The following is a 26,630-nucleotide window of genomic DNA, read 5'->3' as shown; positions in this document are numbered from 1 at the left end:
AGTAACTGACTATGACCATACACTTTGGCAGATGCATAGCAATGACCTATATCCAATTATTAGCCTACTCATTGCATTGTGTATGAAGACTATTTTAAGCACAGGCTGTTCTGTAGAACGCAACGTCTGGATCATATAGTCTCCCCAAGTGATTTAAAACGAAATAAATGTCAATGACTTATTTCGTTTGCTTTCTTGCAACATTGACATGATTAGGCTATGCATTTGATTTAAATGTTCAGGCTGCCAGTCGAGGCAAAAGCCAAATGTCCAACAACAGTTGCAGACTCTATGCCTGCTTGAACCACAATACCCGAGGGATGTGCGCTTCTATCGGAAGTTTAACTTGCATTGGCTTCATTTCGTCTGCCTGCAAATGTAGCCTAGGCTTAACAAGCTGCAAATTCACACTGGGTGCAGCAAAAATCCCAGCTATCCACACGTTTCTTACATACCATGTCTACTTAATTAATAGTCATTTTCGTTGGATAGCCTATTGCGTAATAGGCCTACAACCTGTCCAAATATAGTATTTAGGGATTATTATTTGTGAAGCCTAAAGTGACACAATATTGATTCGCATCGTTTATTATCACATATGAACATCACATTAAATAACCTAGGACTTCAGAGACAGGGCAAACTTTACCACCATTCGCAAAATGTTATCCCAACCAATTAAATGAATTTGCGCTTATAACGAGGTGAAGCGCGTTCCCGAACAACTTCTTTTCCTCTGAGGGAATGTCCAATCTTCATCAACGACATACCGTTGTACCTTACGTTGTCTCCGTCTGTAACGTGGAATCTAATAGGCTACTTCTAGCTGGTGCCAGAAACGAACACCCATGAAACGCCATTTTCGTAAAGATGGCTGCGGTCAATTTCATGCTTTTTTGGCTGAAGTAGCTAGCCTAGCATGCGCCATTGAAATGAATGGGGGTGGGACTTAGTCACTCTCTCCAGTTATATATAATACCTCCATGGTCAGTGCACACCAGACTGCGCCAGACTGTGATTGACAATCAGATCTCACACACCCCTGCTCTGATTGGACCAGAAGAACCGGGAGCTGTGGATTTTTGCAAAACAAATAACAGGCTCTAGGTGGAGGTAGAAGTGCGGGTTTTTTTTCTAAAACCGGCTGATTTATGTTGTTCTGTCGGAGCAGTGTCGGTTTCAGTGAATATGATCAAAAAAATCTTGCCAACTGCAGCTTTAATATCTGATCTGCAGCATGATTAAGGATAGTTTTCAACCATTGGTCACTAAAGGTAATTGATCTCAAATCAATGTTAATCTTTTACCAGAAATGCTGTCTAGATCGGAGAAAGTCCACCCAGATGAGCCAGATATCTTCCAACTGGGCCAAATTGGACTAAGCAATCTCCTATCCAACCTCAGGGTAAGACAACGGGGTTAATTCAATCTTTCATCTTGCCTTCCATCTTACTAAACATGCAATATAACTGATCTTTGAAAATACCATTATATTTGTCCGTGTTCTCTTCATGACCCCTTTTCTTACTGGGAGTAAAGGTCAGAAAATTTGACCTCGAGTCACCCAAAAGTTCACTTCAGCTATGCATAACAGTGTTCCCCCCAGAGTAAAACATAATATAGAGAATATATACAATAGCCACATTTAGAAACAAATGCAATATATAATTCATAAAATACAGTACACTGCTTAATGGGGATTACAGGACTGTTCCATGAGAGATTGCTAGCAGGTGTGTGTGTGTGTGAGAGAGAGAGAGAGAGAGAGAGAGAGAGAGAGAGAGAGTGTGTGTGAGTGAGTGTGTGCTCACGCACTGCTGCTTGGATTTCAGCCAAGCTCAGCGGCAGCCCCTGTGCTACCGTCTCCTCTATGTGACATCACTGATGCTGCAGTACAGCACAGCACAGAACGGATGGCACTGATGCTTTGAGTTGCGGCACTGCCGCCCTGTCGTGCTCCCTCTCTCCATCTCTCTCTCTGTCTCTTTTTTCTCTCTTATTCAACATGGAGGGTGTAAGTGAACCCACTCTTGTCCAGAAACTGGCTGCCAGCATAGCCAAGACCCCCAAGTACCTGACTTTCTCCCCTTCCCTGCAGCGCTGCTCACTTAAGTCCTGGATTAAGGAGAATATCAAGAAGAAGGAGTGCTGCTTCTACGTGCAGACTGAGAGGTGGGTCTGTGGGTCCGTCTGTCTGTCTGATGTTGTCTGGTGTGCAGGTTTTAAGTAAGGGATAATGTAGGCTATAGAACGCCGGTCATTGTCGGGAGATAGGTCCCGACAGGGCGAACCGGACCCCGACGCGCAGCGGAGGGGTCTTGTTCCGCTCTGAAGGGACCTATCTCCAGACAATGACCGGCGTTCTATACATTATCCCGCTTATTACACGGCTACTTACCAAAACGACACAATAAACTCTCCACGATATGACTCTTTAGCCTACATAGCCTAGGCTAGGCCTATAGCCAATTTGTTACCGTTTCATCATGGCTTTTGCTGAGAAACAAATAGTTCGCAACAACACACGCTGAACTTGAATCAAACATTCTTTAGAACACAGCTGATCAACCGTCTGCTTTCACTTTTGAATGAAGTTCCAATCCTTGCGTAGTGATATGAAAGAATTGACTTAGAAGCACAAAGCCCATTTTCCTTGACAGCGGTCTGTTATACTTAGCAACGGTCTGTTATTCAGAATTATTCCACTGCTTGGTTGAATTTCCCATTGTCCTACGTAATTTAGAACGACCATTAACCGTATGTTATCTGCACACCTATGAAGTAGGCCTAGATCCATTTTTTGGCCGTATCACACTTGTATATTAATTCGCCAAACTCATTGTGAAGTTTAAATGAACTGTCACGTTGCATCTGAGCTGTAAAATGCAGACGTTCAGAACATTGCAACATTGTAGCATATGACGGAGGTGGCTTTTAGCTAGATGGATGACAGCAGGCTAAGTAAAATAGCGATGTTTCAAAGCTAAAGTTGATCAGAATCTTGGGATACGCCCGCTTGACAACGGGAGAGATAGAACTAACGACTTTGGCCATAGCAACCATCCATTTAGAACTAGTAACGGCAGTTTGTCCTGTGAGTTGAGAAATTAGTTGATATGTGTGGAAGAAATTAGTTCTACAAACAAGACAGTTTTAGCGATTAAAACGTTTAAATTGTAACAGGAAATGAACACAACGCAAGTGGCAATAAAGGTGTTCGTGACTCACTCGGATCTTTCACCCGTTTCTTTAAATTAACCCATGAGTCGCGAGTCTCTATCATTAACTCGGATCAGTTGAGTCCTACTACAATTCAATCTAAAACGATAAACAGGGCCACACAAACCTCTTGCAACATTAGCTAGCCTCCTAGCCCTAGCCATCGTCTGCCAAAAATGTAACAATTTCGTAGGCAACCACAACTCCACAAATCAACTGCAACTGAGTGAGCAGGCAGTCCGAGATAACTGGTTAACTTCCCGCAGAGCCGGAAACATTGCAGACTCACAGACCATGGGACTCAGATTGGAGCGGCTGAGTAGCAATCCGGGTTAGTCGGATCAGCCGGCCGGTTAGGCTACGTTGAGTAGGCTACGAGTCAGTCGAATCAGCCGGCTACGTTGTCATGAGTGGATCTGCGAGAGCGAGTAGCTCCTCCTCGAGGTGAAAAGCAATTCCACAACAAAAGCCATTTCTTTCACTTCTGAAATAACATTCAATGTTCTGCATGTAGCCTAGACATAATTCGATTTGGTGTATAGATGTAGTATATTAAAATGCAATTAGGTCGTGCACTGCACGCTCATGGAGCTGCTTGAGTAGCCTATCTACCCGGGTCAGTCGAATCAGCTGGGCGGGCCGGTTAGGTTGTTATGAGTGCGAGTCAGCCGAATCAGCCGGCTACGTTGTCATGAGTGATCTTTAGAGTAACTCCTCGTCAAGGTGAAAAACAAATCCACAACAAAAGCCATGCTTTCACTTCTGAAATAACATATGTTCTGCATGCATAGCCTACTTTAAAATGCAATTAGGTCGCGAAGACAGTCCGAAACATTGCAAGCTCTGTATGGAGAGTAGGCTTGCCAGTCGGATCAGCCAAGCGGGCCGGTTACGTTGTTGTTATGAGTGCGAGTCAGCCGAATCAGCCGGCTACGTTGTCATGAGTGGATCTTTAGAGGAGCGAACCTCCTCGTCAAGGTTAAAAGAAAATCCACAACAAAAGCCATGCTTTCACTTCTGAAATAACATATATTCTGCACGCATAGCCTACTTTAAAATGCAATTAGGTCGCGAAGACAGTCCGAAACATTGCAAGCTCTGTATAGAGTTGCTTGAGTAGGCTATCTACCTGGGTGATTTGGATCAGCCGAGCGGACCGGTTACATTATGTTGTTATGAGTGCGAGTCAGTCGAATCAGCCGGCTACATTGTCATGAGTGGATCTGTAGACGAGCAAAGCCTAGTTTCTACTCGTGTCAAGGTGATAATAATATAGGCCTAATGAGAATAGTAGGCTAGTAGTAGTAGTAATAATAATAATAATAATAATAACAATAATAATAATGTATTCACTGCAGGGCATTTCTACGTTCCTGTTTCTATGTCTACATTGAAAGTCAATTGCTTAGGCTAGGTTAAGACAATAAATAAACAGTCTGGCTCAAACTGCTTTCTTTCCCGTGAGTGGGTGGAGGTTTTGATGCTATATTAGGCTATTTTATATTATATTATATGATATTATATTAGGCTACCTAACATGATATATATATATATATGATTAATAGGCTAATAATATTAGTTGCCTAGTATTAGCTGCATATAATACCTATTAGAATAGATTCCTAGTAGCCTACTATTAGTATATAGTAGTGGTAATAAACATTGTAGCAGAGTAGCATTAGACCTAGGCAAATTTTCTATTGTTAACAAAGCAACAACAAATAATTAATTATTATAATATAGGCTACCCTCTCTGTCAATAAGATCAAAGTTTCTGAACATGAGCACCAAAAAGATGAACAATGTGTGGATGCACTTTGACCAGGAGAGCAAAACTCTTAGGCTAAATGCAAGTACTGCAAAAACCTGGTTTCAAATCATGGAGGATCCACATCCAACATGAGAAGGCACTTAACGAAATGAAGCACCCCACTGCACTGCTTGAACGTAGGACTGAATTTCTTTGCGATTTAGCAATACTGACTCAAGTGACTCAAGTGACTCCTTCAACCCGGATCAGTTTATTGAGTGACTCAGAATAACCCGGATCCTTAAAAGGAATAGAGTTTGACAGGCCTAAGTGGCAACAGTGGAATAAGCGGGATAATGGACTCCACGGTGGTCTGTTCACAGAAGTTAATGCACTACGAAAACGTCTGCTTCGCGTCGGAGCCGTTTTACAACCTCGACCGTGCATTAACTTCTGTGAACAGACCACCGTGTCGTCCATTATCCCTTACTTAGCAGACCGCCGAACGTTGGGAAGGCCCATTCAAGTGAATGGAGCATTCTTCAGCACTAAGAGCCGTACAGCCTAATAACCTTGTATATGTTTTGGTGGAACAGGGTCTGATAAAGTTTTATGTGTGTGGGTGTGTGTGTGTTTGTGTGTGCGTGTGTGTGTGTGTGTGTCTGATGGAAGAGTGTGGGATGCCATGTCTATTTGCATGAATGTGTGAATCAGGTCATATGGGGGTGAGCATTCATTTCTTTTGTCATTGTATTCTGTAGTGTCCTCTATTTAAGATTCCCAAAATAGACTTTGATGACTACAGTTACTACAGCTTAGAGGATGTCAGCACTGTTGCAGCCCTGCTGAGAGGCAAAGACTTTTAAACAAGAGACAGGGCAGTAATGTTCGGTACTATGATCTGAACAACTATTAGGACATTGATTTACTCAAAAACCTGTCTAATTTTGACAGCAGCACACATTTTCATTTTGTCAGAAACCCCTACATAGTATCATTCTCTTCCCATACTGTGTCACTGTGGTCTTTGGCAGAGAGGGCTTTTGTAAATGTGGCTACCCCAAAGACCACCATGTGGAGGAGGCCATCATGCCAGAGAGGTTTCTGGGACAGTCCTGGGAGGGACAGAAGCACATGCGCGAGGTTCCCACCGACGCCTTTGGAGACATCGACTTTGGAGGCCTCGGCCAAAACATGGGAAAGGTGAACACGTCTGCCTGCCACGTCTGCCTGCCGTATTCGCCTTTTTTGCATACTTAAATACAAATAGCTTGATTGCGCTTTTCTCATTTGCCTTATATCATACTCCAAATAATTCCAAATAATAGTTTGAATATATGTGCTAGTTTGTTTTATGTTTGCAAATTTGTGTGCAAAGTAGCATGCACAAACCCTGGTTGGTGGGTGCATGTATGAATGAACACAAACCTCTCCATTCATGTCACCTTGTGCACTTGTATTGTTGATTTATGCAATTATTCATGTACTGTATGCATCTGTGTGTGTATGTGTGTGTGTGTGTGTGTGTGTGTGTGTGTGTGTGTGTGCATGCAGTATGTGCGTGTCTCCTCAGACACCCCCTCCGATGTTTTGTACCACCTAATTACGGAATACTGGAAGCTCCGCCCCCCGAACCTGCTCATCTCTGTCACAGGTGGGGCCAAGAACTTCTACATGAGGACACACCTGAAGCAGAAGTTCCGCAGGGGACTCATCAAAGTCGCCCAGAGCACAGGTCAGCACACTTCGTTATCAACAGGAGCTCAAATATAGCCTTTAATAACACAGCAGGACAACATGCTATATGCAGTGCCAGTTTCTTGGGGTCACACACCAAACCACACACACACAAGTTTGAATCTCTTAACCTTTAAACAGAATCACTGCATTAAGAGCCCTTGACAGCATCCCTGAAGACCATAGTTATACCTACTTACACATGAAATAGACTCGTCATTATGACAGTATATCATTACTGTACTGACATCATTAAAATGACTTATAATTTACACCTCTTTTAGGCCTACTTAATTTAAAAATAATTATCGGCCGTTATAAACGCCAATACTGATAAATTAGCAAATATCCATTATGGACTGATATCGGCACACCGATTTAAATCTAAATCCAAGTAATGAAATTATACATTTAAAAGTACTTATGATTTCCATCCCAACTGCCATCAGAAGCACATATCCATGTTCCCACTCTCTCCACTTGGACTATAAAGATACATATTTCCTGTATATCTGGTATGGTTGTAATAATTATCAGTATTACTGGTGGTTGGGCAGGTGCCTGGATCATCACTGGGGGCACCCACACTGGGGTGATGAAGCATGTGGGGATGGCCGTGCGTGACTACACCCTTAGTAGCAGCTCTGCCCGGGGGGAGATTGTGGCCATTGGGGTGGCCCCCTGGGGAACCGTACACAAACGCCAGTCCCTCGTACACCCTGAGGTATGGACGAACAAGTGCTAATATGGCTATAAGTATGAAGAATAAGAAACTATTTCTGGCCATTTTACACCACAGCAGTGTGTGTACTGTAGATGCATAGGCATACTATACATATAGAGTATGTTCATACACAAAATGTAAACCTTATATATTACATTTGAACTATGCTGTTCCACTTCATGCCACACACATCCATCTGTCTCACAGTCTATCTGTCTATCTCTCTGTCTGTCTGTCTATCTGTCTGTTTGTTTGTCTATTTGTTTGTTTGTGTATGCCCGTCTTTCTTTAGGGCTGTTTCCCTGCCAACTACACACTGGATGAGCAGAGCCAGGGCCGGCTCTCCTGCCTGGACAGCAACCACTCGCACTTCCTGCTGGTGGACGACGGCACGCACGGCCAGTATGGCGTGGAGATCGGCCTGCGCAGTTGCCTGGAGAAGCTCATCGGAGAGAAGCCCCTGGGAAACCGAGGTCAGCTGTTTCACACACACACTCACTGTATGGACAATTTAGACATATATGACTATATACTATTAAATACTGTATATAGTTATTTGCTTATGACTTACTTATTGCGAGGTATTAATAACTTAATGTTAAAGTTAATTTTAAAGTTACCTAACTTAATGCATTTGGTGAACACTATTCTCCAAAGTGATTGACAAAATACATAACATTATAACCTCTCCCCAACATACTAAACACTGATATCAGGCAAATGGTTGCAAATCTCTGCTTATAGTGTGTGTGTGTGTGTGTGTTTGTGTGTGTGTGTGTGTGTGTGTGTGTGTGTGTGTGTGTGTGTGTGTGTGTGTGTGTGCGTGTGTGTGTGTAAAAGTCGCCACATTTGGAGAAGGAGTTGTTGTGTGTATCCATAACATCATGCTCTGCTGCTGCTTTGTTATTGTCAACAGAATCACATGACTGAACCTTGTGTGAGCAATTATTGTCCTTGTCTAATTGTTGTCCTTATGTAATATTTATTCTGAATTGTGGACACAAATAAAGAAGTAACCTGTGTGTGTTTGACTGCATCTCGTACCTCTTCCAGAGAGTCATGTGAAGATCCCTGTAGTGTGTGTGGTGTTGGACGGAGGGCAGGGCACTCTGAATGTAAGAGCTTCTGTTTGCAAATGGAGTTAATTTACCTCGTAGGGGAATCTAGAATATTGCTGCGAGTCCATTGTGTGTCCTAACAGCATCTACAATACCATGAGTTCCTATTTATAAGCAATTTATTTTTAGCAATTTATTTATAAGTAAATACATTTTAATGTGTAATGTAAGTAGTTTTAAGTAAGTTATGTTAATAATTATCATTTTTATTGACTGTCAGAGTTGACTGTTTAGAGTGTGTCCATCTCTGTGTCCCAACAGACCATCTACAGTGCCATGCTGAACGGCACCCCGTGTGTGGTTCTGGAGGGATCTGGCCGGATGGCAGACGTGATCGCTAACGTGGCCGGGAAGCCCGTATCACAGGTCACCCTGGCTCTGATCCAGAGGCACATGAAGAGGTTCTTTGGACAGGAGTACGAAAGCTTTTCTGAGATCAAGGTCATCGAGTGGGCCAAAAAGGTAATGTAGAGGAGTCTAGAGTTATAGGGGTGGTTATCTCTGTGTTATTGGTGGTCATTTAGTTATTGCTGCATGATGATACAAGTTTGTGCATGTTTGTTATTGGTGGATATAGCCTGGGAGAATGCAGATGAACCTTGAATTTGCTCTGCAGGTCAGCCTGGCAAGGAGGCCATTGACACCCACTTTAAATGTTCCAAAAACCCAGGCACCAATCACAATGGCTTATCCGGCATGGGGCGGGTTTTATATGATAGATAGAGCAGTGCATCCAACACAAGCAATGGCTATGCTGATGGCGACAGGGTTAATGGATGTGTATTTTCTTTGCAACTGCATTTAAAACATTTGTTAACAAGAAAGATTTGATTGCTGCACTTCTGAAACAATTTGGTAGTAAGTTTAATGCACCAATTTAAAGCGATGGTTCGGAGTAATTTCACCCTTTGCACCATGACCCGAGCCAAACACCCTCCCAGAACCTTTTTTCCCTTGGTCGAACCCTGGTCGAGTAGCGCTGTCAGAAACTAATGACGTTCTGCAGTCGTGATGGAACCAACTTTTATCTCGTAAATTACCCCACTAATAATGCCCTGAATGGTACGAAACTTTTGCAGTAGTACAACTATGACCTTTAGTCCAATAACGAGGCATTAGGCCTTGCAGGAAGCGATTAATTACATCAACGTTTTTTGGTATATCCAGTTTTAAATATTTTTTTCCGAAGTGTTTACAACTTAGTGTTAACTAATAATTGTTGCAAACTGGACTATGAACAAAATATTAGTGCATTCCTGGATCTACATCCTTATGCATGCTTCCTGCCAGGACTTTTACGGGCTTTTCCCAAATCACAGAAGAAACGTCGACGCAGCGGTATAGTAGCAGATAATCAGGCCAGTCTTATTTTAAATAAACTCCTGGTGCACTTACAAACTTTCTAATGCCTCGTTATTGGACTAAAGGTCATAGTTCGGATAATCTGATACTGATAATCAGTAGGCTACAGAATATCTCATCGTTCATATATATCCTGTCGTCTCCCTGCGGCCTGCTCACAGCTTTCATCCTGTGCCTCTCCTGTCTGCTGAGCACCCCTTTCATTAACACATATGAACAGTGTATAAAACCTAACTGCACCTACATTTTTAATGTAATTGTTTGTAGATCTTAGTGTTCTATAGTGTTCTTAGTGTAATATATCCTGCTTACTCTTTTAGCACCAAAAAAGTGCCTGATGTCTGTGTGCCCTTTCCTTTTCCTCTTAGTGTCTCTTTGAATAAAATAAAATCTAAGATAGTCAGGGTTCTCAGATGAAACTATTTATCGAACTAAAAATATGAAATTATAGAATGTAAAAACAATACAAACCAATTAAAAACAAATTCAAAAAACTAGTATAGCCTACTATTTAGCCTAGGCTACTTGGATCTTTTTATGTTTCCACAGGTTTCACTGATGTTATGTAGACTTAGCTACATACTTAGCTGGTAATATAAAAACACAGGATCTGTGCCAAACTAATTTCAAAAGGGCACAATAATTTATTCAAGATAAAATGAGAATGGACACCTAGGCTATGGAGTTCATCTCCTTACCTCACCACAATGTAAAGCTTGATTTAAATAGGGAATTAGCCTATCTTGCTAACTGACCTTGGTAACTAACCAAGGTCCACTTTACTAGCCTCAGTGGGTAAGTAGCAAATAAGTAGCCAGTAATTCAATGTATGAAGTTGTGACATGAGCTATGAAAGAACAAAACACGTTTACAGGGTTCCTACACATTTTCCATTTCAAAATTCCATACTTTTTCCATACTCAAATTTTCAAACTTCTACATTTTTTATTTTTTTTATATTTTTAAAGTATATTTTTTGGGGCTTTTATGCCTTTAATGCGACAGGATAGTAGAGAGTGACAGGAAGTGAGTGGGAGAGAGAGTCGGGATGGGATCTGGAAGGGACCACGGGGCGGGAATCAAACCCGGGTCGCCGGCGTAGGGTGCAGGTGCCCCAGCCAGTTGCGCCACGGCTGGGGGCCATGGTACATTTTTCTGACCATATTCTAGACATTGTCAATGGAGCGTTCTACTAGCATTGTGAAGAGCTGTATAATAATGTTTATTATTAACTTGGTAGCCCTTGGATACTTTTCGTTGGGGGAAGTGCTGTGTTGGAAGGTGCACTCACATTTTTAGTTCTCTGTAAAATACAGCATAGCCTACATATGTTGGAGACTAGTGCACTGCTGGCAGAGGCCTCATGAATCACCATAAACAATATTATTTGTTTGCAATAACAGTTTATCAGATAATGCAGTATCCATGTCTTGGTATCTTTCACAAAATCAAAGTCTACCAGTGTTTTAGACGAAAATAGCAGAGCTACGCAAACATACCAGTGCACAATGGTGTAGGGCACTTACATAGAACAGGGTTTCTTAATTTGGTTTTGGTACCAGGGTCCCCTTGTGGGAGAATTTTTTTTTCTGAGGACCCCCATTCAATTGTATCTTGATGATGTGGACTGACAGTTAAGCTACACAACAGGGAATGGTTCATTATGACCTGAGTGAAGTGATTAGTACTGTAGATGCAATAGTCTGGAAACACAAATATTTCTCCATACCCTTGTTTCTTTTTTCCATACTTATCCAGACCTGGAAATTACTAAAATCAAATTCCATACTTTTCCAGGTTTTCCATACTGCGTAGGAACTCTGCGTTTATAAATGAAGGTTGTAAAATAACACATTTTCAACAAGCTAGACGTCAGCTAGCAACTTACATTTACCCATGCACATCAGCAGCAAACCGAATTTAGCCTACTGGAGGAAGTTACCTAGCGTTTTGTCATTCAATGTTGACACTTGCTTGAGAAGTTGAAGTCGTTCTCTATCTCAGTTGCTTCTAGCGCCACGGTGGTTAAAAATGGTATGGTCCACAATAGGGGTGTCTGAAATCGCTTTACATTAAAATGTCCCTACAGTGAAAATAGGAGTTGACTTGTATTGTAACTGTAATGATATTTTTTCACAATATCAGAAAAAATATCTGACCCCCCCAAAACTGATATTTTTGTCTCTTTGGGGGGTACTGGGTCTTCATTGGGGGGTATAGTACCACCCAGTACCCCCTTTAATTTGAACTATGGATATGCAGTCTGGTGTCAACGCAACAAGGCCATGGTGGATTTTCAGTTGCTGAATTGCAGCATAACACACTAGCATGTTCATAAGTATCATGGTACACACACCTCCCTATGAAAAAGTCTCTCAAAACAAGGACAAATCAATTCATTTTAAAGACACATTTATTCCACAGCAGTGGAAATGTGTGATATATTCAATGTATGTACAGCATGGCATTCAAACTCAGAGCCTTGGAATTGTCTACATATTACTAGTTAAGCGACGAAAACACTTTACACATTGGCTTAACAAAGACATCCCAACCACCGTGGTGGAGCTAGAAGGCCGTTCTGTCTTCAGGGCGGACAGGACAGCAGAGGCTTCGGGCTTGCAAGGCACTACAAAGAGCAGTGAAATCTGCTCAAAGGACTATTGGCTCCCAACTCCCCTCCATCCACGACACATATCATAAATGCTGTAAAAACAAAGCCAAATCCATTGTCAAGGATGCCACCCAGCCAAACCATGGTCTTTTCAGTCTAGTCGATAGAGGAGCCTGCGCTCCCGCACCAGCAGGCTCAGGTACAGCTTCTTTCCAGAGGCTGTAGCACTGTAGAACAACACTTTACCTTCTGTCTAGCATTTACATTATATATATATATATATATATATATATATATATATATATATATATACACACATATTTATTCCATAGCCTGTCCATAAACTCAGCAATATACTGTAAATATATTAGATGTATGTATATATATTAGATGTATGTATATATATATATATATATATATATATTTGTATGTATGTGTATGTATATATATATACTCTATTTATATAGAGTCATATGTCATCTGGAAACCTGTATTTATCCAACTATACACTGCACATTATTAATCTCTATTGTCTACACAGCCATACTCTACCTGCACTTGGTACTTAATGCTTCTTTGCACTTCTGGTTGGATGTCAACTGCATTTCATTGGCTCTGTACCTGTACTCTGCTAAATGACAATAAAGTTGAATCTAATCTAATCTAATCTAATACAGTATGCATATGTAAGTACACACACCTAACTCTGAAACTGTCTCACAGATCCAGGACATCATCAGGATGCCACATCTCCTGACTGTGTTTCGTATGGACGAGGACAAGAACAGCGATGTAGATGTGGCCATCCTCCAGGCCTTCCTGAAAGGTGCCCATCCCCATCTCACTCTGTGCCAGCCTAAGACCTCACGCCTGACTCAGATGTGTATTTTTATCCCGCAAGTCAACAACTCAGTGCATTTCAATTTGGAATCCTATACTTTAATATACACTCAAAAACTATTAAGTCACTTTAGCAGTAATAGATGATGCACTTAGAGACTAAGTATTAGAAAGTATTAGAAAGAGTTTTAGTGTAAAGCTACTGTGACTTGCCTAATGTATCATCCATTGTGGCTTCTATCCTCAAACTGAATTACATGATGGTTAGCGATCCAGACTTAGTTGAGGCGGAACTGAAAAGCATCACAACAGATACCCATTACTGTGAACATCCCTCAGTCGAGCCAACCCACTCTCCGTCATCACTTTCTACATGATTAGATTTGTTATTGATCTTTTCAACTTTGCAAACTTCTTGCAGAGTCATCATCATTTTTGACTGCATTTTTGAGATCACTAAGTGTTTCTCACGCACAAACTTTCATGACTGGAGAGGTCATCATTGTTTAAATCGTTCAAACAAACATTGATATTGCCGACATAGATTAGTAGCCGGTTAATTGTTGTTTCATTAGGTTGTTTGTTTAAATTGCTCAAATGAGTTAAATAGAGAGGTGATTAATTGCAGGCCCACTGTAACGCTAATGTAGAGGTGTTTGTCCTTTTATGTACAATGTGTATATAACGTGAGTGTCCCATCAGCGTCCAGGAGTGAGGAGAACGCAGGGCTGAGGAGCTGGGAGAGGCAGCTGGAGCTGGCCGTGGCCTGGAACCGCGTGGACATTGCTGAGAGCGAGATCTTCACGGAGGAGAGCCAGTGGCAGGTTGGCATTCACCACAGTTGGATGCATGCTAATAAGGCCATTTTTGCAACGCTTGAAGCAGTTGTAGAGGAGTTCCTGTTAAACACTATTTACATTTCACCCTTACTATTTTAAGATGCCTTTCAGTCTTTTAGCCTTAAACATTTGCATTATGTTTGTCATGTTCAACCCATGTTTATATTTAAATCAATTAATAAAAAAAAGCTCTATCCGAGGTCACAGCAGTGGAAAGGAGCAATTTATTCTACATGTGCACTCCCTCACACATAATATGCTTCAACATCCTGAAACAGCATAACATTATTTTGATCAGACACTTTCTTTTTTTTTTTAAAGGAGCCTAGAGGGCGCCATGCATTTTTTGTTCCTCTCCCCTCCAAATACTTTAGTGATCTCATGACAATATAAACTTGTGAAGCAGCTGTCCTGACAATATAGAGTCAGCACGGCCCCATGGATTGTTTGTCCCTCTCTTCTCTCTGCAGTCGGGCGACCTGCACAAGGCCATGTTCTCGGCCCTGGTAGGCCACAAGTCGGAGTTTGTGCAGCTGCTGCTGGAGAACGGCGTGAGCATCCCCCAGTTCCTGTCCAAAGAGGAGACACTGTGCGAGCTCTACACCACCATGCCCAGCTGCCTCTTCCTGCGCAAGCTGGTCAAGCGGCTGCAGGGTGACAAGGGCCGGCGCTCGCTGGCCAGCCCGTGCCAGCAGAGACAGGTGTCGTTAGCCACTGTGGCCGAAGTGGTGCGCCAGCTATTGGGCAGCTTTACCCAGCCCATTTACTCGTTGCCGCCCTCGCATGAGCTCATCAAGATGGCCGACGAGAACCTTGACAACACTGTGATTGTAAGTCTGAAGTGTATGCATAAATTAAGACATAAATTTAAAATAAGTGTCATTGATCTAGATAATGGATGAAGAGTGTATGAATAGAAGTTTGTTATGGAGCCCCTAAAGGGACATTTGCATTAAGTTTCTGGTGAGCAAATATCTGGTAAAAGAAACTGATGTGCACCAGAAACTGGTGCACACCTGTTTTTTTCTGGTGCGAAAGTTTCTGGTGCACACCAGAAGCTTACAAAAAATATCTATGTCCTCTTAGGGGCTTTGAGTTTTAGGTGAGCACAAGAAAGTTCCTGGTGCCAGGGCCGGAGTGGGGCCACTTTTCAGCCCGGGAGTTTCAGGCCCAAGACCGGCCCACTTTTTTAGTGGCAGTAGAAATTTGATAAATAAGGCAACATTTCAGCTGTTACTATCCTGTATAGTTTTTATTATAGGCTACCAATATTCCACTATTCCACAAGGATAGGTTGATAAGTTAACAAACAGGAAGGAAGAAATAAAGCATTTCAAATGTATCCCACAATTCCACTAAGAGGCATATTGAACTACTGTATTGTTTACATGTTTTTTCTGCATGGGTCAGCTATCATGTTGTTGTTTGGTGATTTTCTCCTTTACTACACCCACCTCTGAGCAAACAAGGTATATAGGTTGATCTGTCATAGCCTACTGTTCTTTCTTACATAAAATAACTTTAAATCATATGTTTAACTCTATTAACCTTTAGCTTGGCATATTTGGCAGCATTTTCCTCAAATACTTTTCGTCTTATTTACCTGGCCTTTTCAGTCCCTCATGGCCTCTTTCTACCATCCATCCTCCCTGACGCTTATCACTACGGTAGGGCCGGCCCGGCTGGTATCTGACATTTTAGAAAAGACGGGCTATATGGACCCAACCAATTAACTCTTTTTGGGAGGGGAGAACAACCCATGCATAGGCTGCGGTGTTAGGCATAGAATGCGAACGTGTGTAGCCAATTTTAAGAGAAGATAGATTAACGTGGCAAATGTCAATATTTTTCCCTCGACCGGCCCAGAAGTGAAGCGGCCCACCGGGAATTCTCCCGATTCTCCCGATTACCCACTCCGGGCCTGCCTGCTGCGCACCAGAAATGTGAAAATATTTTTTTGTACATATTCCTTTAGGGACTCCATAGTTTCTTGATTCTGAGTGTCAAAAAAACTGTTAACTGTCTCATCCCTCAGAGAGACCCTGGGAGAGACTTCTTCCTGTGGGCCGTTCTGCAGAATAACAGAGAGCTGGCCCAGATTGCCTGGGAACAGGTACAGGACAACAGAAAACACCACTGTGTTCTATAAGAGAATGGGTTGAATGCAACACCTACAACCGTCAGTACTCCCCCTGTCTTCCACTATCATAACAATTTATAACCATTGAAACAATTCACATGAACACTGGGATATTGACTTGTGATAAAGTGAGTCATATGCGTTTGGTGGACTGAAATGGACATACTGAAAGGGGAATTTGTTTCAGATTCATCCAGCATACATAGACATCAGCATTTGTTTTAATTTGCTCATATATTTTCATAACCCTCATAGGCAGGTATTTTAATAATTAAACTGGAAATGCACATGGCAGACATGCTTCATAGCATCAACACAGGAAATGCAGTTTATGCAGCATACTGACTTAACTATAAACTATCCATGCTATCTTTATCACCTGCATGTTTCATTTCCATAAATCACTTGAGCAAGTGTTTCAAAACACTTGTTCATGTTTGTCACGTTATTAATGGAAACGTTGTGCTGTTTTGACAGTGTAGAGACAGCACGGCTGCTGCTTTGGCAGCCAGCAAAATTCTGAAAAAGCTGGCACAGGAGTCTGAGAATGATGACGAAGAAGATGCCAACGACATGAGAGAACTTGCCAACCACTATGAGAAACAGGCCATTGGTAAAGCCATAAGCAATGTTTTCAGTCTTCTGACTTTCATGCTGGTGAACCCATGCTTCATGCCCACTTTAGCACTGTGCTAGTCCTACACGCGCATTGCTCTTTCGGGAGCTCTTGATGCAGAAGTCGCTCTGAGCTGCATGTTTCTTTTTAGATATGAAATGTATGACTAATGTAAACAATATGGTTCAATGTGGTTCAAGGGGCCTCTTCAATGGAGTTCATTGATATTTCTCAAAGCTGCAGTTGTCAAGTCTGACAGATTGAGGGGACTTAGCCAAATGTTTTGAATGTTTACAACTCTCATGCCCCCCCCCCAGTACTTCCGAACACCCTCTCATCGAGTTTGTGCTCGTCAGTGCGCACCAGACTGCACCAGACTGTGATTGACAATCAGATCTCACACAGCCCTGCTCTGATTGGACCAGAAGAACCAGGAGCTGTGGATTTTTGCAAAACAAATAATAGGCTCTAGGTGGAGGTAGAAGTGCGGGTTTTTTTCTAAAACCGGCTGATTTATGTTGTTCTGTCGGAGCATAGTGTTGGTTTTAGTGAATATGATAAAAAAAACATCTTGCCAACTGTCACTTTAAGGGAGCAAAATTCTGAAACAAAAAAAGATGTCTCGCTAATTTGAATGAGCAACATAACTCAGCTCATTTTTAACATTATTTTCTTCTTTCTACAGAGGATGCTTTTCTAATCAGTGAATGTAGATAATGTCTGCTAAATATAGAATAGCAGTAATTCTCCTATTTCTGTTAGATAGATGGTTATTCCATTCTCTTCTCTCATTCTCTCTATTTCTTGTCATCCTGTCTCTCTCTGTCACAAACACACACACACACACACACACACACACACACACACACTCACACACATACACACTGATATCCCAGGTGTGTTTAGTGAGTGCCATAGCTGGGATGACCAGCGAGCCCAGAGACTTTTGATCCGAATCTCACCATCTTGGGGCAAAACCACATGTCTGCGCTTGGCACTGGAGGCGAACGACAAGAGCTTTGTGGCACACTCAGGGGTTCAGGTCTGTCTGTCTGTCTCTCTCCCTCTCTCTCTCTGTTAGGGGTGAATGAAATATTTAAACCATGGCTCTTAACAGAGTTTTACTGTTTTTTTCATTGAAGGATATCATGAGACCTTTACTTTAAGAAAGTATGGCTTGTAATTCCTTGGTTTTCTGTGGCCTGCTGGTCTGACATAAGGTTGTATTTCTGCCTCAGGCTCTCCTCACCCAGATCTGGTATGGAGAGCTGGCTGTGGACACCCCTCAGTGGAAGATACTCCTCTGCATGCTGTTCTCCCCACTCATCTACACAGGCTTCATAACCTATAGGTACACTTAAAGGGAAGCTTTTCTATACATCTGGATAAAACAGCATCACACATCTTGCCAAGCTACAGTGGTTAATTAAAGACAGTCTGTATTCACATTTGTGTACTTTTCTCCTTATTGTGATCAACTTTTTTCTTATTACAACCTAGTATGGCAAACCCTTAAACTCTTAAAACAAATGTGTTTAAAATAACACAACTTGTGTTGTTTTTAACACATATCTATGTCCAGAGAGGGACAACACAATTTGCGTGGTTTCTAACACATAGCTTTTGTTATACTGTGTACACTCTTACAACTAATGTGTTAAAAATAACACAACTTGTGTTGTGATGTGTTGTTAATAACAGTTAATAATAACTATGTCCAGATGAGATTGCAGCAACTATTTATATTATGACTGGATAAATTAGATCAAAACTGAAAATACAACCTGAAACCCTGGTTATGAACTGATGAGGCCTCTGTTTCCAGACGTGACGAGGACATTGAGAGGGAGGCCCTGAGGAAAGAGGAGATGGTGGCCATGGAGTCTGTGACGGGAAGCTCGGGCGATGCCAGGATGAAGACTATATTCAGGTGAGAACAAGATGAGCCACAGAGCCCCATATTCAGTGTCCAATCAAATGCACTCACATGGGAACTCATCTACGCTCTCATGTGGTGGGGCTGATAAGCTATTTGCTTTGTGCTATTTGCTACTGGAGACCGTTTGTCTGTAACAACTAAGAGAGATATCTGCTCCTCCAGCGATCCTCAGGACAGTGACGAGCTGAAGCCGCTGAGCTGCCTAGCCAGACTGGGGAGCTTCTACGCAGCCCCACAGGTGAAGTTCTTCTGGAACATCGCCTCCTACTTTGGGTTCCTGTTTCTCTTCTCCATCGTGCTGATGATCGACTTTCAGTCCACGCCATCATGGAGGGAGTATCTGCTCTACGTCTGGGTGACCTCTTTAGTGTTTGAGGAGGTCAGACAGGTAAGACGTAACTAAGTTGTTTCTTTCTCTCTGGTTGTTTCTTGCTCCTCTTTATGAGTAAATACAATGACAGCATGCACTCAAACATATAAACAGCCAATATTGTGAATGATTCATTTCCCTGTGTACTGTGTACCTGTGTGTGAGTCCCATTATTGATTCATTTTCTCTACTCTTCTCAATCTTCCTATGTGCGCTTTAGCTTTTTGATGATCCGGATGGATTTGGGTTCCGAAGGAAAGCCAGGATGTATATTAATGACTTGTGGAACATTTTAGACGTGGCTTCCATCCTGCTCTTCATCGTTGGTCTTGCCTGCAGGTTCGATTATTCAGTAATAATACCTTTAAAAGTCACTAGGTATCATCTCTGTCACTACCCAGAATTCTTTGCTCTCCCCTGCAGGTGGACCAGCAGTACGTTTTATGCGGGAAAGGTCATCCTCTGTATCGACTTCATCATCTTCTGTCTGCGACTGATGGCCATCTTCACCATCAGCCGAACCCTGGGCCCAAAAATCATCATTGTCAAAAGGATGGTGGGTTGCATACCTAGCTTAAAATATACAATCGACAAGGCATCCCATCTCAATCTGTTTCTGTCTCTATGAGCGACAGCAGATGGCTTATGTGCACTGGTTTGTCCCTCTCTCCAGATGATGGACCTGTTCTTCTTCATGTTCCTGCTCAGTATCTGGGTGGTGGCCTACGGGGTGGCTAAACAGGGCATTCTGATCCACAACGAGGAGAGACTGGACTGGATCATCAGAGGAGCTGTGTATGAGCCCTACCTCATCATATTCGGCAATGTCCCAACCAACATCGACAGTGAGTCATATTCAGATGTTATTTAAACACACAGTAAAGGAGAGGGTTGCAAACAGTGTATGCAAAGAAATGGATAAAGTATATACATAGCTAGGCTGTATATTTCTATACGGATATTCATCCAGTGAAATTACTACATGTACCATTGTGCCCAAACCATCTAGATGCTGAGTTTGACATATCCACCTGCACTGTGAATGGCACTGACCCTATGCGACCAAAATGCCCTATGCTCAATGCCAACCAAATGCCAGCCTTTCCTGAGTGGCTGACTATCATCATGCTGTGTGTTTACCTTCTCTTTGCCAACATCCTGCTCCTCAACCTCCTCATTGCCATCTTCAAGTGAGTTCACTCTTCTCATAAGAAGCATCTGCTTCCCACTTCTTGACCTGAACCACACTGCATGCACTACACACTTTCTCTGTTGGTAGGCTCTGCACAGCCTGTGATATAATTTCCTTGGGAGATTTAATTAAAACATTGTATTGATGTAAAGATATATACTGTATATTTCTGTAAGTATATTTCGTACATCGCTGCCTCACACAAAATCACAGTTTTTTTTTTACTGTTTCTGCTTCAACAGCTACACATTTCAGGAGGTGCAGGACAACACTGACACAATCTGGAAGTTCCAGAGGTACGAGCTGATTAAGGAGTACCACAGTCGCCCGGCTGCGCCCCCTCCCTTCATCCTCCTCAGCCACATCTACCTTCTGCTCAGGCGCTTCATTATGCGCCAACGCCCCCAGAAGCACAAGCAGTTCAGTGAGTGCAATGGTCACCTGATAACTTTATCAACCAATCAGATGCTTTTATGCACAGCTAGTAGAGTGATGTACTTCAGCTAAAAAAACAATGTTATTTTGGCAGCAAACCAGGCTAATTTATCTTATTACTCTTCACTCTTTAAAGCCCTCTTTTTTATGACCCAAACCATTTTGGAAGTAATTTTCTACTTTAGCATCCATGCATACCTAAAATCAAGGACTATACCAAAGCCATTACCAACTGAGCATGAACACGTTCAATACAGAAAGGCTGACTTGGGTCTGCTTCTGTACAGGGCAGCGGTTGTCTAAAACTGAGGAGGAGGAGTTGATGTCATGGGAGACTTTCATGAGAGAGAATTATGTGGCCACCCAGCGTCAGGAGAAGAGTGAGAGCATGGAGCGTCGCATCCAGGACACGGCTGACCGGTAAGGCTATCACAGAACCAAGATGAGAAATGCTCTCTGGACACCGGTTATCCACATGGACAACAGAGAGATAGTGCTATTTTTCTTATTAGTCGTATTTAATAAATTATTCATGCCACTTGGTCAAAACATCAAACACCAGACAGGTGTGTGTTTTGTACATATGTGTGTGATCACCCTGTCAGGGAAAGGAGAATGGGAAAGTGTGTATGGGTGTGTTTGTAAGCCTGTGTATGTGTCTGTCTGTCTAACAACATGTGACAAATCTGATAGACATTACAGAAGGACTTTCTTGGTATAAAAAAACTGCTATTGCAGATCCTACAGAGCATCCCTCATTCAATCTCCTATTGCACCTTAACGACATAAGTTTAATGTGTACTCACTTTGTGCAAGGACACAAGGATAAATGACTTAGTCTTTTAGTAAACGCCCAGCAGCCCTCTGATGAATTGTTGTGGTTTGCTCCACAGGGTTGGCTCAATGTCAGAGGTGCTGGAGAGAGAGCATGACCGGGGCACCACGGCAAAGTGGCTGGTTCAGCTGGAGGAACAGGTTCAGAGTTGTTGTTTCTGTTCTATTTCCTTAGAATAAATAAATAACCGAACAAAAGGGTGAATAATGCATGTTCCCACAGGCATGAATTGTGTTCCAACTTTCCAATGTTCCTTGTATTGCAGGTCTCCCAGTCTGCTAAAGCACTACAATGGATCATGGACACCCTAAAAGCCCAAGGTTACCAATCTAAAGAAGAGCCGCCTTCCATGTGTAAGTGAAGTGGCTTTAGACTGCCTTCTTCCCAAATCAACTACATGATTAACTGGAGTCAGTAAGTAAAGTTCCTCTCCTCATCAGCATCCTCTCTGTCACATCCACAGCTAGGAGCACAGAAAGTGAAGGAGATGAGCATGAGATTGACGGAGAGACAGAGAAGAGACAGTACCACTTCCACGCCCGCAGTTTCCTCTACACTGGTACCAACAAGAAGCGCTTCCCTGTACCTGAGGAAAAAGTGCCTTGGGAGGTGCCTGATTAACATTCCATAACACTATAAAGGTTATGACACCTGAGCTAGGCATTTATATTTAAGCAATAAGCCCCAAGAGGCCGTAGGTTACACTGATTCTACAACAGCTAAGGGGCGTTGTTAGGCACAACTCGCTAGTGGAGTGCCTAAAACCCCCCTTAGCTGTTGTAGAATCAGTGTAATCTATGGACTCGAGAGGCTTATTGCTTTTCTAAAACTGTTGCTATAAATACCTGGCAAAGTTTCATAAAGTAAAGGCAAAGCAACGAGAAATATAACGATTTATTAATAGATAATCATTCTTCCGCCAAGAAATATATTTCCTCTATCTGAATGATTGCCAAGCAACGTTAAGACACAGCTACTTTAACTTTTGTATCAAGTTATGGTTGCGCAGTAATATAGAATGGATGCGGGCAAGGTGTATGTTTGTGCTGGATGTTACAACGGCATCGAATGTGATTCAGTCAATCACAATCAAGGACCGGAACTATCAGGTTTAGAATAAATTATAACGGTTATATGACTGGAATAGGACTATAATTTACATTGTAACCTTTTGAAAAACTCATCTGGTTAGATATTAACATTTAAATTGAGGTTCTGTGGAACATGACAACATCTGACTTTTTCCTGAATGTGAAAATGCCATTTTATGAATGGCATCTTCATGCTGATGCTTGTGGTTATCCTGTATCTCTTTCCAGGTTGACTTCACCCCATACATAGCTGAAGTCTACAGTGCAGAGCCAATCAATGAGTAGGTTCAAAATGAGTCTTAATTCACCCATATGTGAAAGCTAACAAATAACAAATATTTGCTTGACATCCCTTTTTTGGTATGCCTTTTCTCTTTCACAGAGCAGAACAGTTGACCTTAGACAATTACAAGTGAGTAGATGTCACTTTTTTCTGTTCCTTTCATGTCCCGTTCCCCAGCGTGTTCACATATCACCAATTTATTTGACAGGAACCCAGGTGGGCGCACAGGGATAAGGGGGAGAGGAGCCCTGCAGAGTCTGGGCCCAAATCCCATCCTTGACCCTGTTCTAACTCAGTGAGTTCAACAAATGAATAACACGCTAATCCCATAACTGAGATCATAACTGAGATACTAGATTATTTTTATTAGATTGAGGTGTTTGGGTTATATAGGGCTTGAGGAAGTACTTTGAGTAATTTATTTACACACTGTGTATTTCTGTAGCTGGCAAGACAAAGACCATTCAGTTCTTCAGTTCCTAGCTGTCTGGAATGAGGTTGAAGGATGCTGGTCTATGCCAGGGGTAAGATCATTTTGAACTCTTTACTAGACAATTCAAACTCATTAATTATCACTGTGCTACACCCTGGGGAATAAAGTATTCTGTGTTGAATAGTTTAAGTAAATATACTGTATCTTTCTGTTTGGAAAGTTCTACTGGGGGAGTCAGTGCTTCATACTGTGTGTATCTTCTTACAGGGTGCTTTAAAACCAGGGGAGCCCCTCCCAAGCAGGCTGAAAAACCTCCTCGGGGATAAGCTGTATCAGAGAATCAAAGCCAAGCTAGGAGATGGCAGCCGGCATAACACAGTAAAGTTACCAATTACTATATTAGCAAAGTTATTGTATGATAACGGCCATGTGAATGTTTTTGCCAATTATTGTGTGGGCAAAAATGGATTTCAAATGTGTGACTGTGTGATTGTTCTTGCTGTGTTTTTGCCCCCTCTACTAACTAAAAACAGAAAAAAATTATAATTAGTTTCGCAAGCGATAAAGGCTGGCCTGGTCAGGCCAAAGGTGCAATGTGAGACAATGTGAGACATGTGTCAAGAAGTAATGGACTGGGTTAGGGACTGGGAGCTTAATTTGTCCATATGACCAAATTGGATCTTTTCCTTCTTGTGTTGTCCAGGTATATGAGGGATATGCTGATGACCCTAGGAACACAGACAATGCTTGGATTGAAACCACTGTTCTCAACATTCACTTGGACAGTACTGGGTCCCTCATGGATGAACTGAACCGCACGGTACATTATTATTATTTTTTTAAACCAGTTACACTTACTGCAGATGACTTGTAATGATCTGCAATGGTAGACAAACATTGTCATTTTTCTCTTTCTCACTCAGTTTCACACACAATGAAACATTTTGTGACAGACATAACTGACTCCTTTTCCTGTCCTTCAATCCACCAGGTAGCCGCCAGTCAAATGTTATCCGAACGGATTCAGTGGAGGGAAGTCAGTAGCAAGACACCAGTATACACTTACCAAAGAGAAGCTCTCCGATTAGTTGCCAAGCTCCACCAGACTCAGTTCTGATTTGCACAAGCCCAAAATATGGAACATTTTAAGACAATCACAAGCACTCTTGACTTTGCTTATGGAGAGCACTGCTGAAACATTTGTACTGCAGTAACAAAGCCAATGCTGTGTCCTCCACACAAAAAGAACATTATATTTTGTACATTTACACAGTATCATGTAGAAATGCTGAATGTATATTGTGGATCATGTGAATATGCATACATGTTTTTAGAAACTCTGATGTACAGAGAGCAGGATAAAGCAAATATTAAATGAGACACATAATATATGCTTCAGGCCACTTTGCTTACACAGATGAAGGCTGTTCGTACAAAACATCCAGGCTTAAAGATACCTTACTTTCTTAGGCCATCCCTTGGCGTAACAATCAGCATAAACCTGCCTACCCAGTGTGCACAACCTACTTTTTGGACACACATATCGACCTAAGATAGCACAAAGGCAATAGTCTTTCTCTGTTGGTCGATGTCATAGGCCTAAATTCCAGCATACTCCTGTAGCCTATATCCAATTAAAGGTACATATAAAAAAAGGGTCTAAACTGTTTCTCTTTTTCTCTTTTAAATAGTGGCCTAAATCCGTGTGACAAGATTACAGATTTAGAATGGATGAGTCTAGCCTATGATATCTAGGATTGGCCTCTATATAACATAGCCTAATCATTCACAAGGTGTAGGCCAGTAGCATCTTGTAGCCTCACACTTGGGGAAAATTGGTAATTATTAGCTATAGCCTACCTGGGTCATTCTACAGAAAAGGTGGAATTTGGGTGATGAAAATCCTGATTTTTTTTATTTCTTTAAACATACCCAAAACTTGTTTAATAGCATTAATTAACTTGTAAAATTGATGAATCCACACAAAAGTAGAGCTTAATTCATTTATATCATTTTTTTTAATTATTTTCTAATTAGGCTACCGATCAGAAAGTAACACCAATGACGGTAACACCAATGATAATTTCGAGAAAAAATGATTTTTTTACAAAAATGGCTGCCATGTGACAGACCTCCTGTCATCAGAAATATAAAAATCACTTAATTATTAAACATACTTTTTTAATATATATTTTTTTACACCCACACAGCTATAAAATGAGTAACACCAATGACGTATTTAAAAGCCACGCTTAAAATTCTAAAACAAATCATGATATTTTAAACAAATGAAGTAAGGCATCTCACAAACATTATGCCTTTGTCCACTGCACTTCTTGAGAAACTTCAAAGAGTCTGTGCATTATGTCAAAATAAAAGTGTCTTGTGTAGAGTAACACCAATGACGGAATTTTGTGGGACAAAAAATTATTTAATATTATTCACATTTATAATTTATTTTTTTACCATTTTAGTGTTCTATTGATGTTATGCTGTGTTAAAGTTAAATGTATGTGAAATTTAATTTAAGAAAATAATATTTTTTTAAATGAAAAATACACAGCTCAACTTCCCTGTATGATCAAAGGGACAGCCATTTTCAGGACCAGCCATTTTTTTAAAAATGTTAAAAATAATAAAAAGAGAAGATTAAATAAATTAACTCTTTCTTATCATCCCAAGGACAGTCTATATTTATTGAATATATATAAGTATGTGATCATTGGGTCAAATTAAATGATTTAAGGGTCTGCAAAAGTAAGGGACTAGCATTTCAACCTTTTTTGTAGAATGACCCACCTGCTGATGTAAGCCGAAACTAGATGTACCGCAGAGCGGTACAAAATATGACCGCCGCCCAGTCCAGCACATTTTTTCCACAAAAATAAATCACGCTGAAAGGCCTATATGATTCTAACTGTCTCACTAAATTGCATTATCCACACTCAATTCTCACTGATATCTGCTAGACAACAAGTACCAAAACATGATTAGTTCATAGATTTCACATGTAAAATTCATTTTATACAACCCCACCTCCATCTTGCCTGTTCATAATTCTGAGAAATTCTTGAATTGTGTGCATGTGTGCAT

The 26,630-nt window shown here is 41.5% G+C and overlaps 1 protein-coding gene across 1 annotated transcript; it reads left to right on the top strand.

The window, feature by feature from the left end:
• Positions 1-1,312: 1,312 nt before the first annotated feature.
• Positions 1,313-24,849, top strand: trpm2 (transient receptor potential cation channel, subfamily M, member 2). The gene is made up of 33 exons (XM_076262774.1): positions 1,313-1,405; positions 2,099-2,172; positions 6,004-6,172; positions 6,524-6,704; positions 7,264-7,430; positions 7,723-7,903; positions 8,484-8,545; positions 8,810-9,010; positions 13,248-13,350; positions 14,067-14,188; positions 14,674-15,033; positions 16,239-16,316; positions 16,821-16,956; positions 17,856-18,001; positions 18,198-18,310; positions 18,785-18,866; positions 19,041-19,286; positions 19,489-19,607; positions 19,692-19,824; positions 19,942-20,113; positions 20,278-20,458; positions 20,703-20,884; positions 21,183-21,315; positions 21,789-21,870; positions 21,996-22,083; positions 22,194-22,339; positions 23,050-23,102; positions 23,204-23,233; positions 23,313-23,399; positions 23,550-23,628; positions 23,805-23,915; positions 24,241-24,357; positions 24,529-24,849. Exons 1-33 carry the CDS (start codon positions 1,313-1,315, stop codon positions 24,652-24,654), a joined length of 4,353 nt encoding a protein of 1,450 aa, XP_076118889.1. The 3' UTR covers positions 24,655-24,849.
• Positions 24,850-26,630: the final 1,781 nt, after the last annotated feature.

Source organism: Alosa pseudoharengus, unplaced genomic scaffold, assembly GCF_046254945.1.
Source record: "Alosa pseudoharengus isolate Yale_2024_CS ecotype anadromous, Long Island Sound unplaced genomic scaffold, YU_APseudo_1.1 YU_APseudo_1.1_scf_3, whole genome shotgun sequence".
In the NCBI taxonomy this organism is placed as follows: Eukaryota; Metazoa; Chordata; class Actinopteri; order Clupeiformes; family Clupeidae; genus Alosa; species Alosa pseudoharengus.
The sequence above is the reverse complement of the archived record's forward strand: the minus strand, read 5'-3'. Positions and strand labels throughout refer to the sequence as shown.

What these genes read in the sequence shown, in the direction of transcription:
- trpm2 (XM_076262774.1), top strand. Translation starts at nt 1,313, where the DNA reads ATGCTGTCTAGATCGGAGAAAGTCCACCCAGATGAGCCAGATATCTTC. An exon ending in TCATCGAGTGGGCCAAAAAG is followed by an intron (nt 9,011 to 13,247) that starts GTAATGTAGAGG and finishes ACTGTCTCACAG; the next exon opens with ATCCAGGACATCATCAGGAT. An exon ending in CTTGACCCTGTTCTAACTCA is followed by an intron (nt 23,400 to 23,549) that starts GTGAGTTCAACA and finishes GTATTTCTGTAG; the next exon opens with CTGGCAAGACAAAGACCATT.